General features: G+C 37.9%; 1 protein-coding gene across 1 annotated transcript; it reads left to right on the forward strand.

The window, feature by feature from the left end:
* Positions 1–605: 605 nt before the first annotated feature.
* Positions 606–18,717, forward strand: Meioc (meiosis specific with coiled-coil domain). The gene is given in 9 exon segments (XM_063251713.1): positions 606–734; positions 5,199–5,356; positions 7,991–8,095; positions 10,043–11,915; positions 12,437–12,571; positions 16,248–16,428; positions 16,939–17,092; positions 17,094–17,114; positions 17,116–18,717. Coding segments are annotated over 9 exon segments (2,739 nt in total). The 5' UTR covers positions 606–728; the 3' UTR covers positions 17,222–18,717.
* Positions 18,718–19,651: the final 934 nt, after the last annotated feature.

Genomic DNA, 19,651 nt, shown 5'->3' on the forward strand with positions numbered 1-19,651 from the left:
GGCGCAAGGCCCGCACTGGGCCCACTTGTTTGGGAAGACAGCAGACTTTGCTCAGGGTTCACACTGGCCGCAACAGTCACTCAGGACCCAGCCCGAGCGCCCTCCCTCAGATGGGTTCACATGTGCTTCGAGGGGGACATCACTGTATATGCTTCTTGGGCCACCCAGAGCATTGTGGGAACTAGAGGAGGGCCTGAGGGCCAAAACTGGTTGTCGTTGGCTGTGAGGGATCTGGGGGTGTGCGAGCTGCTTTAGGTTGTCGTTCAGTTGCTAATCGACCTCTCAAATCTGCGGAGCACCTGCTCAACTTTCATCCAGGAGACCACGCCCTCCACCACGCTACTAGCCAATCATCGGTCAGTTCTTGATCCGCGTGGGCCAATCGCCACTGCCCTTACTTTGAGCGGGAAAAACTCAGATGCTGTCAGAAAATCCGGCAGGCCAACCACCCCAGCGGAGCCCTGTCTCCGAGGGTAACAGCTCTTGCGGCCGGTGCCCATTGGTCAGGACCCTGGCCAATGAGGGGAGTGCGGCCAAGGGCGGGCCCGGTGGGGCGTGGCGGGTGGCGGGTCGCGTGCGGGTCGCGAGTCCCGGCCTAACGGCCTCTCCCGCCGGCCTCCCTCCTCCTCCTGCCGCCCACTGCGGCCCACAGACCCCGGTCCCGCCGCCGGGTGCGTCGCGGGCCGGGCCTCGACGGGTGCGTCCCTCAGCGGGCGGGCTGGGCCGCCATGGAGGTGAGCTGGGATCACCCGTGGGCCGAGGGAGGACCTGAGGGGACTGAGGTGCGGGGTGGGTACGGCGAGACAGGACCCGGCTGTGGGGACCGTAGGCCCCAGAAGACCCGGCCTGGAAGGAGAAGAGGAGGGAGAACCCAACAGGGAGGACAGTGAGGAGGAGACCCTCACCCAGGGTGCCCGGGAGGATGGGTGGGGATGAAGCGGCCCGGACAGGGAGGACGGGGAGGGCAGAGACGGAGGATATGAGGAGGACTAAGGAGGACAAGGGGGACTCCACCGGGAGGATGAGGAGGACCCAACGGGGAAGATGGAGAGGAGGGGACTGGAGGATGAGGAAGAGGTGTTGGGAGGACAAACAGGGAGGAGGAAAGAGAGAGACTTCCAGGGGGAGGGGAGGGGAGGGGAAGAGAGGGAAGGGGGGAGAGGGCGACAGGAGGACTCCGCGGCTGTCACGGACCCCAGTCTCCTGGGTAGGGTACGATTCACTGAGGGCGGAGGGCAGCGTCGGGTCCAGGCCTACAGCGGAGGGCGCTGGAGGGCGAGTGTGAGGGAGAAGCCCTGCCCCAGGCCCTGGGTGCCTGGCCCAGGGGTTCACTTGCAGTCCACACAGCTCTGACCTCAGGTTTCGGAGTGGGTGTCCATCTTCCCTCCGTGTATCTCACGTCAGAAATCCGATTTTCCTGGGTTTGTTTTAGTAGCGGGGCTTGAACCCCGGGCCTGGCGCTGACCCTCCCCCTTTTTCACCTCTTACCTTGAGGCAGGGTTTGACCAAGTTGCCCACGCTGGTTCAGACTTTAACGCTCTGGCCTCAGCTGGGTTGACAGGGATGCACCACTATGCCTGGCTCAGAAATGTTCTTTAAGAAAGCCGGGTCATATTTATTAAGAACAAAAATATTTTTTTCATTTTAAGCATACATCTATTATAAAGGAAAAATTTCCTTATTCCTTTGCTCTAGTCTTTAACAATGTTCTTAATGACACTAGGTTTATCTCTCACCCAAGACATTTACTTTTGTTAATCATATGAAGAAAACATAGGGTAATGTAACTCATTTCTTTTGAAATAATTTAACTAAGACATCAATGCTGATATTGTTATACTTTGAACTATAACAATATATTGAAATACATTATTATGTATAATCTGCATTACAAACTTGCACAGTATTATGTCCCTTGGTACAGACTGAAAAACTAAGGCTCAGAGAGCTCGGTTTGTGCCCTAAATGACAAATCCTCAATGAACCCAGATCTTTTCATTCCCAAGACCAGACTTCCACTGCTCTCTGTTTCTACTAAAATTTACTTGGATTTAACTTCAGGTAATTGTTTTAAGTTTATCAATGCTATAAGTAATGCATTTTGCAGATCATCATATGCATGTTTCCAGGATTTTGTATTTTTACTGAAAAGGATCTAGATATTTCAAGTATAATTATGTTTAAATTCACTAGGTTATTTCAGTTGACTTCTTATCCAAATATACAGACTTTAAATCAATTGTTTAAAAGGGTTTAACTTTTCTGACATTTATACAACTGACTTTTCCATAACTGTTTTAAATGGTACTGGGCAGTGAACCCAGGGCCTTGCATATACTGTGTACATGCTTTACCTGAGCTTCAGTTCCAGCCCCAGAACTTACCTTACGATGGAAAATGTACTTGAAAGAATAAAATATATTTAGCCCCAGACATTGTTTATCTCATTTACTATTACAGAACTGAAAGAATAAAATATATTTAGCCCCAGACATTGTTTATCTCATTTACTATTACAGAACCTGAAAATATTTCTTTTTATTTATTTATTTCAAGAAAAATGTATTCATGTCATTATGAATACCTCTAAAAGAAATTATAATAGACCTGTTATAAAAAGTGTGGTTATGAAAAGTTCTAAAGATAGCAGCATTTGTAAAAGTTGTTACTAACAGAAATTCTGGAAAAGTAGATTTTCATAGCACTCAGCTGAATCCCTTCTGTGCCTCAGTTTCTCTAACTTAAGAATAGTAATAAGCAGAAAAATTATAGTATGTAGACATTAAATAGTAATTATAACAATTTAAATAAATACTTGTAAAATATTTTGAGATTATTAAAGTTGGATAACTAGTTGGAGATTTAGCTCAGTGGCATAAGCGCCTACCTTGCAAGCATGTGGTTGTGAGTTCGATCCCCGGTACCAGTTTAAAAAAAAAAAAGTTGAGTGATTCAAAGTTTATCTTAATTTTCATATTGTATTGATAAAAACTCAGTAATTGCTTTTTAATTTTTTTCTTTTTTGTTATTTGAGACAAGGTCTCACTATGTAGTGTAGGTTGGCCCTGAGTTCACTATGTCAGCCAGGGTAGCCTGGAATTTGTAGCAATATCTCTTCCTTGAATTTGTGGCAATCCCTCTAGGGTGTTTACAGGTGTATACCACCACATTCCACTAATACTATTGTCTATTGAGAGCAAATGTTTAGAAATACTTAGATCTAAACATGGATTTCTTACTTATATAAATTTTGATTAATAGAAGCATTTGAAATATATTTTTAGCCAAGTGCATTGATAAGTGCCTGTAGTCCTAGCTACTTGGGAGGCCGAAGCAGGAGGATCATTTGAACCAGTTCAAGGTTACTTGGGCAGTATATGAGACAATTTTTAAAAAATAAAACAAGCTGGCTTTTGTGGTGCACACATAATCCCGTCAATTCCAGAGGCTGAGGCAGGAGGATTGCAAGTTCAAGACTATTGTGAGCAATTTACCAAACTTAGTGATAGAAAACACCTGGGTTTGACGCTAGCATCTTAAAAAAAAAAAAAAAGCCAAAAAGCACATTTTTAGGTTCTAGTAGTGTAACTTAGTGGTAGAGTACAGGGAAGGATGAGATGAGGGGTTCAGTTCCTATCACCAAAACCATATCCCCCCAAAACAGCACACACCTAAAATTATGTATCTTCTGTACTTATAAGAAAATATTTTCATTGCAGTTATGTTAGGATACTTATTAAATCTTGAGTTTTAATAGGTCCTTTTCAAAGAACCTCTTAAAGAGAGTTAAAAATTGTAAATATGTACTTTGAGAATTAAGGAAACATTTTCTAGAATAAACAATGACTAAATTAGTTTAATCTTTGATTGTTAAATTCCTTCTATTTTATATTATTTTCACTGCATCTCAGTCATATTTGGAAGGAGGAGTGTTGTAATTCATTATCTTAAAATTCAAACATTTTTACTCAATTCACCAAAAAAGAAAAAGGAAAATGAGTTCACAGAGTACTTTTCTTCTAATTGTAGTAATATCTTTAAAATTTCTAAGAGAGCATAGCATTTAATATATCGATTTAATTTTACAGTATCCCTTGGAAATAGAAAATTAGTTGAAAATTAAACACCTAGTTTTTTTTTTTTAAAAGGCTCTTGGCTAGGAGTAGGAAGTTCTTGAGTTTTGATTTAATTTTTATCATGTTCTGAGTAACTTGTGAGTTTCCTAGATTTTATTATTTTATTGAAAAAAGATAAAAGAATTTCATAACAAAATAATAGGATAAGAATAGTTAATACATTGTAAATTTCCTAGTTTTAAAAATAGAGATATTACCAATGTTATTGTATTGACTACACTAATGTATGTGGAATTTCTCTTAAAATTGAAAAATTCTATATAAATGTACTTTTTAAAACAAAGATTGGAAACATTAATATAATTTATTTAAAACAACAGTGCTAGTATCCAGGTATCCACATATTGCTCATCCGTTGAAAATATTAAAACTACAGTACTCGTAGATATTTTATTTTTCTTGAGATACAATCTCACTATATAGTTCAAGCTAGCCTTGAACTCACTATATAGTACAGGCTAGCGTAGAACTAATTATTTCCCGTACCTCTTGGGTCCTCCAGCCTCCTCCTCCCCGCTGTGGGGTTCTCTTCCTCTCTTTCAGATCCTCCTTCTCTTCCTCTTTGGGTCTTTCCACCCCCTCCTTCTCCTTCTTCTTGGCTAATAGCAGGTGTTTTAGACTCTAGATATCAGCAGCGGGGCCAGATCTGACCTGTGCCTGATTTATAAATAAAGCTTTATTGAAACACCGGTGTGTCCATTTGTTATATATTGTTGTGGTTGTTTTGGTGCCAGAAAAACAGAGTTGACAAATTGCAGCAGAACTTACTGGCTAGCAAAGCCTGGCTTTTTTACTCTCTGATCTTTATAGAAAAGTATAAAGTAAGCTCAATGGTGCTGGTGATAACAGCTTAGTGGCACAGCGCCTGCCTGGCAAGTACAGCGTCCTCAGTTCTATTCCAGGTACAAAAGTAAAAAAAGTAAGCTCAAGTATTTTATGTCTGGATATAAGTGTAATTCTTCCAACTGTTTTTACTTGTGCTATTTTGTCTGATTCCTTGTTATTCTGTTAATGTATAAGTTTTTACATGTATAATATATGAACATGTCTTTAAAATTTCAGAACGAAGACAATGTAGATCTGAGACAGAACTACACTCCACTTTCTTCATCAACAGAATACGCAAGTTCTATAGATTCTTCACTTTTCTATGCACCATGGTCTACTTATGGAGATGATATTAAACAACCTTCTAATTCTCAGATCAGTATAAAGACCAGGTAAATTATATATTAGATTTTTCAGGTGAAATGAGATGCCCTTAAATTTAATTATATAGGATCAAAGCTGGGCATGATGGTACACACCTGTCATCCCAGCACTTGGGAGGCAGAGGCAGGAGGATCATTACGAGTTCAAGGCCAGTCTGAACTGCATAATGAAACCCTGTCTAAAAAGATTCCCTCCCAGGAACAAAGGTGTCATAGTACTTTTTTCCCTAGTTAAGCACTTTTTTGTTTTGTTTTGGTCTTTTTGAGACAGGGTCTCGGTATGTAGTTCACACTGGCCTTCAACTCACTTTGTAGCCCAGGCTGACCTCAAACTTGCAATGATTCTCTGCCTCAGCCTCCCAAGTGCTAGGATTACAGGCATGTGCCACTAGGCCTGGCTGCTTTTTGTCATTTTGAGACAGGATTTCACTATGCTGTTCAGGCTGGCCTTGAACTCACTTTGTAGCCCAGGCTGGCCTCAAACTTACAGCAGTCCTCTTGCCTCAGCCTCCCAAGTGCTGGGATTACAGGTGTGTGCTATGACACCCGGCCTTGGTTAAGCATTTTAATATTGTGGTATTTTTATGTTTAGCAAACTTTTAAGAAAGTGCAACCTGCTCAGGACCCCTTCTGTCTCTCTTCAGACAGAAGCTTTCTTTCTCTCAATAAATATATTCTACTCTTTAAAAAAAATTTTAAGAAAGCCTAACCTAGACAGTTTTTTGAGCATAATTTTTAGTTTATTGCTTTGTTAATTTATTAGAATGTTTAGTACATAAATCTTAAATTCTTCCTTCTAAGAACAACATAGTAGAATTAAAATTTTAGATCTATTTTATCTTTTTTTGTTGGTGGTATACTGGGAATTGCTATCAAGACCTCATACATACTGAGTGAGTGCTCACTGGGCTACATTCTCAGCTCTAGATTTTTTTTTTTTTTGTCTTTTTGAAACAAATTTTCACTGTGCAGTTCAGGCTGGCCTTGAGCTCACTTTATAACCCAGGCTGGCCTCAAACTCCAAGTAATCATCCTGCTTCAGCCTCCTGAGTTCTAGGATTTCAGGCTACCATGCCAGGACAGCAAAAGTGTTTCTTAAACTGATATATGCTACTAAAAATTCAGACTTTACTGCTCATGACTTTTTGAGAGGGGGGTGCAGTACTGGGGATTGAACTCATGACCTCATGCTTGCTTGTGCTGCTGAGCTAAATCCCTGGCTAAAACTTCAGACATTATAGAAATAAAAATCTACCTTGACTCTGCCTCCTCCTCTCCCAATAACAACTATTAATAGTTAAGTATATATTACATTGAATATTTTTCTAGTAATATACTAGTACAGAGCTGGGGATATAGCTCAGCAGCATAGCACCTGTCTGGCAAGTGCAAGGTACTGGGTTTGATCCCTGGTACCAAAAACAACCTCCCAAAAACCCAAGTACATTACCAGGGAAAAAGCTTTTATATTAAATCTTTGTGAAGTAACATAATGGAAAAAGTATAGACTTATTGGCAGACAGTTTGTTCAGCAGATGTATAGTGTAGTTTGACAAGTCATAGATCCTTGAAAAGATGTTTCTCTGATCTCAAGTGATTATTCAGCCATTCAGTAGACAATAACTGATTACTAATACCTACCCTTCTGGTACTGTGATTGATTAAGCATTAGACTATTAGTCAAATAGAATGTACTGCATATTTTTATTTTAGAACATCCCAACACTTTGAAATATTGGAAATAAAATATTTAAAAAGCAAGAAGTTACATTTAAACTCACATACTGTTTCCAGGAAGGAATTAGCAAAAAACTGTAAGGAGTAAAAGAGCAGTTTTACATGGGCTTGTGGTTTTTTCATTTTATATTATTTATTTAGATAGTATTAGTAGGATCTCAATGATTTGGAACTCTCAACTACTTACTATTTTGGTGAGGATTTAAGGATAGCCCTCTAAGCCAGGCATAGTGGCACACACCTGTAATTCCAACACTTGGGAGGCTGAAGCAGGAGAATTGTTGTGACTTCGAGACCAGCTTGAGTTATGAAGGGAGCTCAAGGCCAGCCTGAACTGCATAGCAAAACCCTGTCTCAAAAAGACAAAACAAGAAGATGCCCTCCAGTCTATTGTATTATAAGGACAACTGCAAAATTGCCATGGAAAGTAGAATCACCATATGACATTTTACTTTGTTATGTGACATTTAATGTAAGGAGTCTCAAAACAGAGCCACAGGTTCATTTGGTCTTTAAATCACAAGTGAAGAAACTGAGCAGGTGATGATGGAGTGAATGAGGAATCATAGAACCAGATATGCTTTTAGGAGGAGCTCTGGTATAGCCTGTCTATGACATTGTAGCTCATATGCTGGTCACCTGAAATGAAGAGCATCTGTTAGGGAGGAAGAAGAGGTAAGCATATAGTAAGCAGTAGACATAGGAGAGAAATAATCTATATAGGATAGGTACCATGCCAAAGTAGTAAGTATTCTTGAGTTCTTGTCCCTTCTTTATTTTTAATGATAGTATAAAATCAATCCAAGTACATTAGAGAAAAAATAGTAGAATATATCTGGAAGGAGAAATAAGTATATTGTATTGAGCATGAATAAAATAGTTTACATGATACTCATTTATTTTTAGGATTCAAACTGAAAGAAACGACTATGGCAGTGAAACAGACTTATATGGACTTGTATCTAACATTTTAGAAGAACAAGATAAATCACAATCATATTTTCCTGAAGGGTTAGTATAGTAATATAAGCTTTATAGTGTATAAAATCTTTTAAATTCCACACACATAAGAAAATCTTTTAAATTCACATGCATTAGGTTACTCTATTTATTAACTTTTATTTTTTAATTAATATTGGGTCATCTGACATCATAATGCAAGGATTTGTTGCTAGGGGCTTTGATTTTACTGAAGTAATTGCCATACAATTTAAATTTAATCTAAGATTTATTTGCTTAAGAATTTTCTTTCTTCCTTCCTTCTTTCTTCCTTCCTTCTTTCCTTCCTTCCTTCTGCTACTGGGAATCAAACTCAGGACCTTGTGCTTTCCAGGCAGGTAACTGTACCACTGAGCTATATCCCTGGCCCAAGAATTCTCATTTGAAGATTTGTTCCTGTATAATTTAGAGCTATTTCCCTTGAGTTCATGAGCTGAAATATGCCTTAAAGAATAAAGATTCCAATAAGCTTTTATACATAGATCCCAAAGAATACAACTCACTAGTCATCACAAAAATATATGTGAATTTTATTCATGTGGTAGTTTTAAATATTGTTTTAATTGGATGTGGAAGCCATATTGCCAAAACACTATTTCATAAACAGGGAAATATGCTGCATACCTGTAACCAATTTCAAACATAATTTAAGCAAAATACATCTCTTTTCATTAAAAATTGTGGTCAAAGTACTTTTGTATATATAATAACCTAGTTAAAGGAAACTTTCTTATTATCTACTTATTATAAACAATTCATCTAAGACCCTCAAGTTACAAGTCTGAAGGCCTTAGTTAATGCCTCTTGGCAAAGAAGAGCGAAGACACAGATAAAAATGCATGGTCATGGGTTGCTTACTGATGAGGACAGGGTCTGAGAAATACAATATTAGATGATTTTGTTGTCATTCAAACTATCGAAGTGTACGTACAGAAACACAGATGCTATTGGCTACTCAGTGTGGCCTCTTAATACAATCAGTGCAACAGCATATAGTTTTACATTAACCTTTTAATTTCCTTTTGTTGTCTTTTTGAGACAGGGTCTCAGTATGCAGTTCAGGCTGGCCTTGAGCTCACTTTATAGCCCAGGCTAGCCTTGAACTCAAAGTGATCCTCCTGCCTCAGCCTCCTGAGTGCTGGGTTACAGGCATGTGCTACTACACCCAGTTACATTAATTTAAAAAAAAATAAGTAGGTATACACTTTAAAACAATAGTAAAAGCCAGGCACACTGCCGCACACCTTTAATTCTATCACCCTGGCAGGTTGAGCTAGGAGGATCACAAATTCAAGCCCAGCCAGGGCAATTTAGCAAAACCCTGTCACAAAATAAAAATATAAAAAGGCCTCAAGGCTGGATGTAGTGGCACACGTCTATAATCCTAGCATTTGGAAGGCTGAGGCACAAGAATTGCTGTGAGTTCAAGGCCAGCCTCTTGCACTGCATACCAAGACCCTGTCTCAAAAAAAAGGGCAGGGGATGTAGCTTAGTGAAAAAGCCCTGAGTTCAATCCCCAGTACTGCAAAAACAAACAGACAAAAAAAACTAAAAGTATAGTAAATAAACAAACCAGTAAAAAAGTCATTCATGTCATTCATACATACTGTACAGAACTGTATGTTAGAATTCATATGACTACCGGTACACTAGGTTGCTTTACATCAGCGCCAGAAACACTAGGGATGCCTTAGGCTGCAGGGACATTACAGTGGTTATGTGTCACTGAGCAATAGGAAATTTTCAGCTCCATCACTGTTGTACATGTGGTCTGTTGTTAACTGAAGGGTCTTCATTCAGGGCGTGACTTTTGACAGAGAATGTAGCACATTTCATCTGAGTGGAAGTCAAGATTTGAAAATGGCGAGGATCTGGCAAGATATTTTCTATCCTTTTTTTTACTGGGGAAATAATCTCTTTAAAACTTAAGTTGTAATTAAATATATTTGCTTGTTCTAGGATGTGCTCCTCTAATTTAAAGTCAGTTTGGCCAATGAACACAAGCAGATTTATAGACCACCATGACCTCTTAACAGAAACCAAAAGGCCAATAGACACAGCAATCTCTCAGCAGGCTTATTATAGTGGTGAATCCATGTCAGCAGTGGAAAAACCGTACCTGCATAATAGTAATCTCACACCACAACAAAAAATAGATGAACTCTATCATGGATTTACTGGTTTAGACCTGGAGGAACCATGGATGTATCCCTCACGAAGTGATCATTCTAACTGTTACAATATTCAGACAAGTGATACAACTAAGGCAACATTCCAAGAATATCCATTTATGAAGAACTGTCTTGCACCTCAAACATGTCTGTCTGATATGGTGAAAGAATCAGGAATTGATACTTACCCTTATGGAAGAGAGAAAATATTTGTTAAAGGTCTTGAAGCACCATTACAACAAAAAAGGGCAGAGATGTTTCTTTCCCAATTTAACAGGTACAGTGAAAATGCAGATTATTGTAGGTACCCAGAGTATGGTCATCCTAATAAGGCTAAACTTAATAAATGTTCAAATTTTAGTGTCCAAGATGGTAAAAAATTAGCCAACGGCACACCTGAAACTCCCCCTGTAGAAGCAGATGCCTACTCAAAGTTATTTCAGGTTAAATCAGCAAATCAGAAAAAAATGGAGGACACAATATCTGACCAGCAGAATTTCACATTTCCAAAAACCACACTACATCTGGCAGAAAAACAGTTTGCAAAGGAAACAGGATTCACTGCTGATTTTGCCTTAAAGTCAGAATATGGTTTAAAACCTCACACAGCTTGTTCAACTAGTAATGATTTTGCTAATGTCACAGAAAAGCAGCAATTTGCAAAACCTGAGCCACCAAATTCTGAGTATTTTAAATCAGTGAATTTATTATCAAACTCAGCAACATCTGCAGGAGGTATCAGTTTAAACAGACCCACTTGGATAAATGTTCAAACAAAAAATAACACTGCTATTCCTTACCGAAATCAAGGTAACTTGATGAAATTAAATAGTCATTTAAATGCAGCTCCAAAAGGTTCTAACCATTCTTCAGATTTCCCCCAGCTGTCCTCTACAAATTTAACCCCAAGTAGCAATTTATTTCAGAAGTATTGCCAAGAAAACTCTTCAGCATTTTCTAGTTTTGATTTCAATTATAATGGTGCAGAAAGAATTCAATCTATCAATCACATGGAAGGACTGACGAAGAATGGAGAAGAAAATCTCTTTGAATTTGTCATGGATAAAAAAATAAAGCAGCCAAATGGATTTTGTGATAATTATTCCATTCAGCAGTATGGGATCACTGAAAATGTAAACAAACATAATTTTCAAGCCAAGCCCCAGAGCGTACATTATGACCCTGAGGAAGGTCCAAAACATTTAGACGGCTTATCTCCAAATCCATACCAAGAGCTACTGGAGGCACAAGGGCATTTTAATAGCCACAGACAAGGAAGTGGAGACAACAACGTTAACAGCCGTGTGAATCGCACACAGGCATCATGCTTCTCTAATAATTATATGATGGGAGATTTGAGGCATAATCAGGGTTTTCAACAACTTGCTTCAAATGGGTTTCCCCTAAGATCCAGTCACCTATTTGGCCATTCAGTTCTTCCACTGCTGGACTCTTACGATTTGTTTTCCTATGATGACTTAAGTCACTTATATCCTTACTTTAATGATATGATGTATGGGGATAGTTCCTTTTCTGGTTTTGTGCCAACTTTTGGATTTCAAAGACCAATTAAAACCCGTAGTGGACCAGCCAGCGAACTTCATATTCGTCTAGAAGAGTGCTATGAACAATGGAGAGCACTAGAAAAGGAGAGGAAAAAGGTAAGCCAGCTGTACAGCCCTCCACCTGCTCTACTTTTGCTTTCCCTAGTGTAGCTCAAGAGTGCCTTATTCTACAGTGACATATTATGATATGGTTTTTAAGTTCATTACTGTAAGGAAAGACTAAAAGCTTGAGTTTTAAAGTAATTGTTATGAACTCTTTATTTTAATTAGGTTTGTGGGTATAATTTAAATATACATAATGATCATATTCATCATAGGAATTTATACCTCTACATAATATATTCTAATTTTTAAAGTTTGTCTATATTGTAGATTTTTTTTCCTTATTGGGTTAAAAGTTTCTTTGAATTTTTTAGTATTAAACTATAGGAGGATTTGAGTTTTATATACATTAAGTATAACTGAAAAATACTGTTACACTACGGTTTATATTCATTGCCTTTTGATACGAAACCAGAATTTTCTTTGATTTTACTTCTTAGGACTATGAAAAATATTAATCATAGTTGAATTATATCTAGAAGCTGAGCATCTAAAAGTTACATGATTTTTTACAGACGGAATTAGCCCTTGCCAAGAATTATCCAGGAAAAAAAGTGTCCAGTACTAACAACACTCCAATTCCAAGGCTAACCTCCAACCCATCTAGAGTTGATCGCTTAATTGTGGATGAACTTCGGGAACAGGCGAGAGTAAGCTGTAGAAACAAACATCCAACCGCGAATTATTAAATTACTTGATAAAATATTAAACATTAAGGCATGTTTAAGCCATTAAGACGGCTGAAGAGGTTTTACACGTAGCTCTGACATACATTCATTTTCATTTTTGGTTCTACAATTGATATTTAGGGAATAGAAAGTGGTCCCACTCAAATCATCTAAAAAGTAATTTTAGTAATTTAAATGATTCTTTTTCAAATCAGTGTAGTTAATCCTCAACAGAATGTTTTTAAATTTTTTTGACTCAAGGTCTTGCTTTGTGTTGTTAGGCTGGTCTTGAACTCACTGTGATCCTCCTGCTTCAGCCTCCCTAATGCTAGGATTGTGGCATGTGACACCACACTGTAGAATGTTTTGTTTTCTTTTAAAGTCCATTTTTGTTGGGGGAGGAGATTGTTGTTGTTGTTGCTTGAGACAGCCTTACTATGTAGCCCAGGTTGGCCTCAAACTCCTGATGATTCTCCTGTCTCAGCCTCCTGAGTACCAGTATTACAGGCATCTGCCACATGCCCAGCATTTCGAATATTATGTATAGGGACAATTCTTAGGCACAGATACTTGTTTTCTGGCTTGATGAGCAGGGTGTGTTTTTATTATATGAGAAGGTATATTAACAGGGAGATACATTTTTAAACAAAATTTTAACCTTTTTAAAATTGTATTTTATTTAGTACTGGGGTTTCAACTCAGAGCTGTTCTACCACTGAGCTATATCCCCAGCTCCCAGTTCTTTTCATTTTATTTTGAGACAGGGTCTGAGTTGCCTGAGTACAACTTAGTCTTGCTGTCTTTCTGCTTTAGCCCTCGGAGTAGCTCGGATGATAGAATTACAGGTATGCATGCACTACCGTGTCTGCCTAACCTGTACTTACTTTCTTTGTTTCTTTCATTCTTTTTTTTTTTTTTTTTTTTTTTTTGAGACAGGATCTTGCTATGCAGTTCAGGCTGGCCTTAAGCTCACTTTGTAGCTCAGGCTGGCCTCAAACTTGGAAAGATCCTCCTGCCTCAGCCACCTGAGTGCTGGGATTACATGCATGTGCCACCACACCCAGTTTAACCTGCACTTTTGGTGATGAAATCCAGGGTCTTCCTACTGAGCTGTGCCCAAGCCCTTTTAAATTTTGAGACAGGATCTTGTTAAAATGCCCAGACTGAGCCAGGCATGGTGGTTCACACCTGTAATCCCAGCACTTGGGAGGCTGAGGCAGGAGGATCATTGCGAGTTCAAGATCAGCCTAAGCTACAAAGTGAGCTCAGAGCCAGCCTGAACTGCATAAAGAAACCCTGCCTCAAAAAGACAAAACAACTCAAAAATGCCCAGATTGGACTCAAACTTGCAATCCCCTTGCCCTAGCATCTCAGAATGTTGGTGTTACAGATGTGTAACACTATGCCTGGCTTTACCTTGCACCAAGTTATTCAACACACCTAGAGTACATTTAGCTATGTATTCAATACTGAGAAGCTGTGGTATATAGGTATGCACCATTTTACAAAATTGCTTTGTTTTGGAAAAGTTAGGTATCACTTCAAACATTATGAAGAACCCTGATGTTAAATCATGTTATAATTCAATCAATGATTATACCTATTATTTGTTTTAATTTCAGAATTTTTTTTTTTTTTTTGTACTGGGGATTGAACTCATGACCATGTGCTTGCCAGGCAGGTGCTTATGCCCCTGAGCCAAATCCCCAGCCCCAATTTCAGAATCTTCTGAGCAACTTAGAGTACTTTTTCTTCTTGCTTTTTTTTTTTTTTTTTTTTTTTTTTTTTTTTTTTTTTTTTTGACAGAGAGGGTTTCAGGGGGCAGGGGCTTAAACGAAAAAAAAAAAAAAAAAAAAAAAGAGTGAGAGGGTTTCACTATGCAGTTCAGGCTGGACTTGAACTTACTTTGTAGCCCAGCCTGGCATCAAACTCACAGCAATCCCACTGCCTCAGCTTCCCAAGTACTGGGATTACAGGTGTGTGCTTCCATGCCCAACTATCTTGCTCTTTTTATAAATTTACTGTATTTCAAATAAAAGTCGATGTCTGAGAAAAACATGCAGCAAAACATCTTATCACTGAATAAAAGCCACTTTATTAATGAGTTGAGAAATCAACATATGTAATAATACTATTTTATTAATCATTTTTTTTTTAGGCAGGGTCTTGCTATATAGTTCAGTTCAGGCTGGACTTGAACTCACTGTGTAGTTCAGGCTGGCCTCAAACTCACAGCAATGCTCCTGCCTCAGCCTCTCAAACGCTGGTATCATAGGCATGGGTCACCATACCTGGCTCATCCATTTTGTTTTACCATAAACTACTCCATTGAGTTTCTTGGTGTGTATTTGTTTTGTTTACCTGTTTACTTCTCAAAGATCTGGCCTGTGTATAGTTGGCAGGAAAATATTTAACATCTGAAATATTAATGTAAAGAAACTTGGTATGAAAGCTATGCCTGTAATTCCAGCACACTGGGAGACTGAAGCAGGGAGATCACCAATTTGAGCCCAGCCTGATCAATTTAGCATTTAGCAGCTTAACCTATCAAGGGGGTAGAGAGAAAGAGGGAAAACAAAAACCTGATATGGGTGTAGTTTAAAGAGTGATTCATCCATGGCCTTATTTGCCAACATTCTCCAATCACTAAACATGCATTTTTCATGTGAATTGTTCAGCCATTTCATTACTAAAGGTAATTATTTTATTTGGCACTCAAATCTTAAATCAAAAACTTCTATACACTTTCCAATTTTAGAATTTGAAAGACATTAGGCATAATAATATACTCTATTGGTCTACTACATTCAGTGTCTATTAAGCTTTATTATTATTATTTTTGCTGGTACTGGACACTGAACCCAAGGCCTTCACAGCAAGCTGAATCTCCAGTCCTGTTGTTGTTGTTGCTTGTTTTGTTTTTAATTTTGAGACCAGGGTCTTGCTAAATTACCCAGGCTGAGTGATCCTCCTGCCTCGGGCTCCCTGAGTGCTGGGATTGTAGGACTGCGCTACCACATCTGGCTTTTTTTTTTTTTTTGTACCAGGGATTGAACTCAGGACTGCTGAGCTAAATCCCCAGCCCCCTTCCACATTTGGCTTTAAACTTCATTAATGAGGATTGAGAGCTTCCTAATTTTCTTTAGCAGTTTTGACAACTACAGGACTTTTGTATTATTTCAGCATAAATTTAAATTAAGACTTTCTGTATTATCAGTTCCTTAAAATAGTCTTAGTATTGATCCCTGGTACCAAAAAATTAAAATTAAAATGTCTTAGTACTACTATCTGAACATTTTTGATTTCCACAAGGGAAGCATATGACCCAGGATTTGTTGAGGTTAGAAGTAAATACATCTTCCTTAACTGGAATTCTTCCCCTCAGATGGTTATACCTCCTAGCAGTACTCTATTTGCAGACTGTTATTTATCAAAAGCAGTATCAGATCTTCTGTTTGTAGAATGAACGTACACAAGTAGGTATAAAAGTCTGATTTTCTTTTTATCCCTACCCTGATGGTATAGTAGAGTAAGCATTTGTTTACCAAATGGCTGTTGCTGCTCATATCTCCTTTGTGCTTTTGCTGAAGATATGTTTATACTTGAGGTGGTGTGACAGTAGAAGTACATGTCTTAAAACATGAAACATTCTCCTCAGGTCATGACATTACTGGGCAAAATGGAGCGCCTCCGGAGCTCTCCCCTTCACGCCAACATCTCTACCGCTCTTGATAGACACTTGGAGTCCATTCACATCGTCCAGTCGCGCAGAAAGGATGAGATTGTTAACACTTCAAATCGGCAAAGGCAAGGAGTACCAAGATGCCAGGATGACAGAGGTAGGAACATTAATGTATACCCTTTAATAAGGCAGTGTGATAACTTGGATATTTTAAAATCAGACTGAGATTAAAAGATTAGATTTGTAAAATTAACATTTATCTAAAGAACAGACTGCCAGGTGATCCACACATATATTCCAAAGATATATGGTTCTATTTTTAAAATTTCATTCAATTGTAATACCCATCTTAAGATAGTCTGTTTTGCCTAAAGCATTGTCATACAAGTAAGTATACAAAATACTTCGGTTAGCTTAATCAATAGCCATTTTTCTTCCTTTTTTTTGGAAACATAGTTTCACTGTATTTCAGGCCAGCCTCAAATTCATGGCAATCCTCCTGCCTCAGCCTTTCAAGTGCTGGGATCAAAGGTGTATGCCACCATGTCTGGCTGACCCATTTTTACAAAAATCATATCTGATCATTTAGTAGCAACACTGGACTGCATGAATTTAGGGATAATGAAGTGGTACCTATATGAAATGGCCCTCCCTATTTCTTTTACAGATGTTTTTGCCCTTGCTTCAGCAATTAAAGAGATGTGTGTGGCTACTCGGAAAGCACGCACAACCCTGTGGTGTGCACTGCAGATGACCTTGCCGAAGACAGTGAACACAGCTGGCCAAACAGATGCAGAGAAAGCTTTACAGGACATGGCAAACTGATGACATGGTCCATGAGAGTGAACAGCAGCAATGCCATGAGCCAGAGAAGTGACACAGACAAACAGGAAGGAAGCCGCAGAGGGAAGAAGGGAAAGCTGATAAGTAAATGTATCAAGACGTGCTAACAGTTTTTAATGAACTTGTCAAACTACAGTACATTAATTTTCTCTTCAATTTAGTTAATACCTTAATGAAGTCCAACTTCTATTTAAAAATCTATTTAGAATGAATGAGATATAAAGTGAATTCAGAGATATAGTTGACTACTCTAGGAGTTCTGAGTAGTCCAAGATAACAAGTTTCTTTGAGCAAATTAAATATTTAACAGCTAAAATAGTAAGTTCATTCTGCAGTGCAGGTAAATGCAAATATTAAATTCTTCATTTAGTTCTGCCTTAGTAAATACAATTCCAAATAATGAATCTTAAGTGACTGTAACCCAATTATGGCTACAGCCTAGTAAGCAAGAAAATGTTGATTGTGATATAAAAATGTTTTTCTTACAAAACTGGATAAACCTGAGAGACAAAGAAAACAGGGATAAGTCCAAATATTCATGTAAAAATTTAAAAATACTACCATATGTATAAATTTGAAATCTTAGTGCAATGTGGAGGGAAATGCATCTGATTCTCCTAAATTAGTGATAGTGCCAGTGTGAAAACCATGCAAGTTATTGGATATAAAACCTGTTCAAATCATTTGTGTATATTCTTTAAAATTTATACCATTAAGTATTAATAATTTCTAATCTTAAAGTTAAAATGTATACTATTAAGTATTATTTCTAATTTTAAAGTATTTAAATTGAATCAAAACAATTCCTTTATCTGGATCTTTTAGACTAGATTTGCAGTCACTAAAATAATGACTTGTTTTAATACCCTTAGTTGGCTGTCTTCTATGGGGTATCACGAAGTTCTAAAATGTAATTTTTTTAAGGTTAATCCTTAACTAGTTTAGTTTTGCATTTGGTTCTTATATATTTTGTGTAGATGGGGCTGGGGATTAGTTGTGTTCATTGGTTTGCTTCTGTGTTTTTTTAAAAAACAGTACTTGAAAGCTTGACTTTTTCGCATTCCTAAATATCTCTGTTATGGAACCCAAGTAATTTATTCATTAATATGAAATGTTGGTATTATGTGACTCAGAAGATCTTGGGTTTTAACATTTCTAGCATGAGTTAAATTATAATATAATGTCCTGATGAAATTTAATTGTATCCTTAATCAGAAACACTGATGTTTTAAATGTTGTTTTTCTTAGTTTTAGAAATCTGGTATTTTTTAAAAAGAAAGTGTAATCACACCACATAAATTTTCTTTAGATGATGTGTGGAAGAAACTGCTTACAAATGCAGAAGTAACTGTAGGGAGAAACATTTTGATCACTGATAAGCCATAGAACTACTCAAATGAATTGCATGAGGGTAGTCAAATAAAATAGATCACCCCACCAGTCACTGCACAGCAAGTGGTTAAGTTTGACGTGAGACATGTTAGATGCTATGAAAACAAATATTGTACTGAATTCAGTCTCAGGAAAAGAATAAATTGTTGAAAATATTTGGTTTCTTTTTATATTTGCGTTAGTTTCTAATCCTGTTATTCATGTCAGAAAATTTAACTGATAAGAATGTTTTACATTTAATTAAATAAGTGTTGGTAGATAAATTGATGGCCTTCAGATATACTTGAATCCCACATGATGACCTTCAAAAATACATTTTTATTACCTTTACACTAACCTAGGCAAACTAAATAAAATTTTGAGAGAAATTCTAATATGACATCAGAAATTAAACTAGTCCATTTACAAAAACAGAACACTGTAAAAAAGAAAAGAAAAAAATCACAAGGCCTCAGTAGCTAGTTCTATTAATGGGTTGTTCCTTTCTACTGTGTAGTATGTGATGGATGGTGCTTGCATAGCACATACTTCTGAAGCACAACCTACAGAGACATACACATAGCCAGGCACGGTGGCACACACCTCTAAACACTTCTGAGGCTAAGGCAGGAGACCATTGAGTTCAAGCTCAACTTTGGCAACTTAGCCATTCAGCAGGAGCCTACCTCAAAACAGAAAATAAAAAAGGCTAGAGGTGTGCTTCAGTGCAAATGCCTTGCATTCAGTTGCTAGTACCACCAAAAAAATAGTAATAAAAATCACATAAAATCTGCAGTGAAACTGGTAAAGCTGGTGTTTCCACCATTTCTAATTGAAATTTGGGGACTGGGGATTTAGCTCAGCAGCATAAGTGCCTGCCTTGCAAGTGCGTGGTCGGTTGCAAGTTAGATCACCAGTACCAATTAAAAAAAAAAAAAAGAAATTTGATGTATTCATTTTATGGAAAAAAAAAACAGTATTAACATACACACACACACACACACACACACACACACACACACACGTATTTTTTGGCATCAAGAACAGAACTCAGGGGGCTGGGGATTTAGCTCAGCGGCATAAGCGTCTGCCTTGCAAGCAGGCAGTCGTGAGTTCGATCCCTGGTACCGATAAAAAATTTTTTTAAAAAAGCTGAATAATGTACT

Source organism: Cavia porcellus, unplaced genomic scaffold (genome assembly GCF_034190915.1).
Source record: "Cavia porcellus strain 051 isolate PalLab524CR breed Dunkin Hartley unplaced genomic scaffold, mCavPor4.1 scaffold_6, whole genome shotgun sequence".
Classification (NCBI taxonomy): domain Eukaryota; kingdom Metazoa; phylum Chordata; class Mammalia; order Rodentia; family Caviidae; genus Cavia; species Cavia porcellus.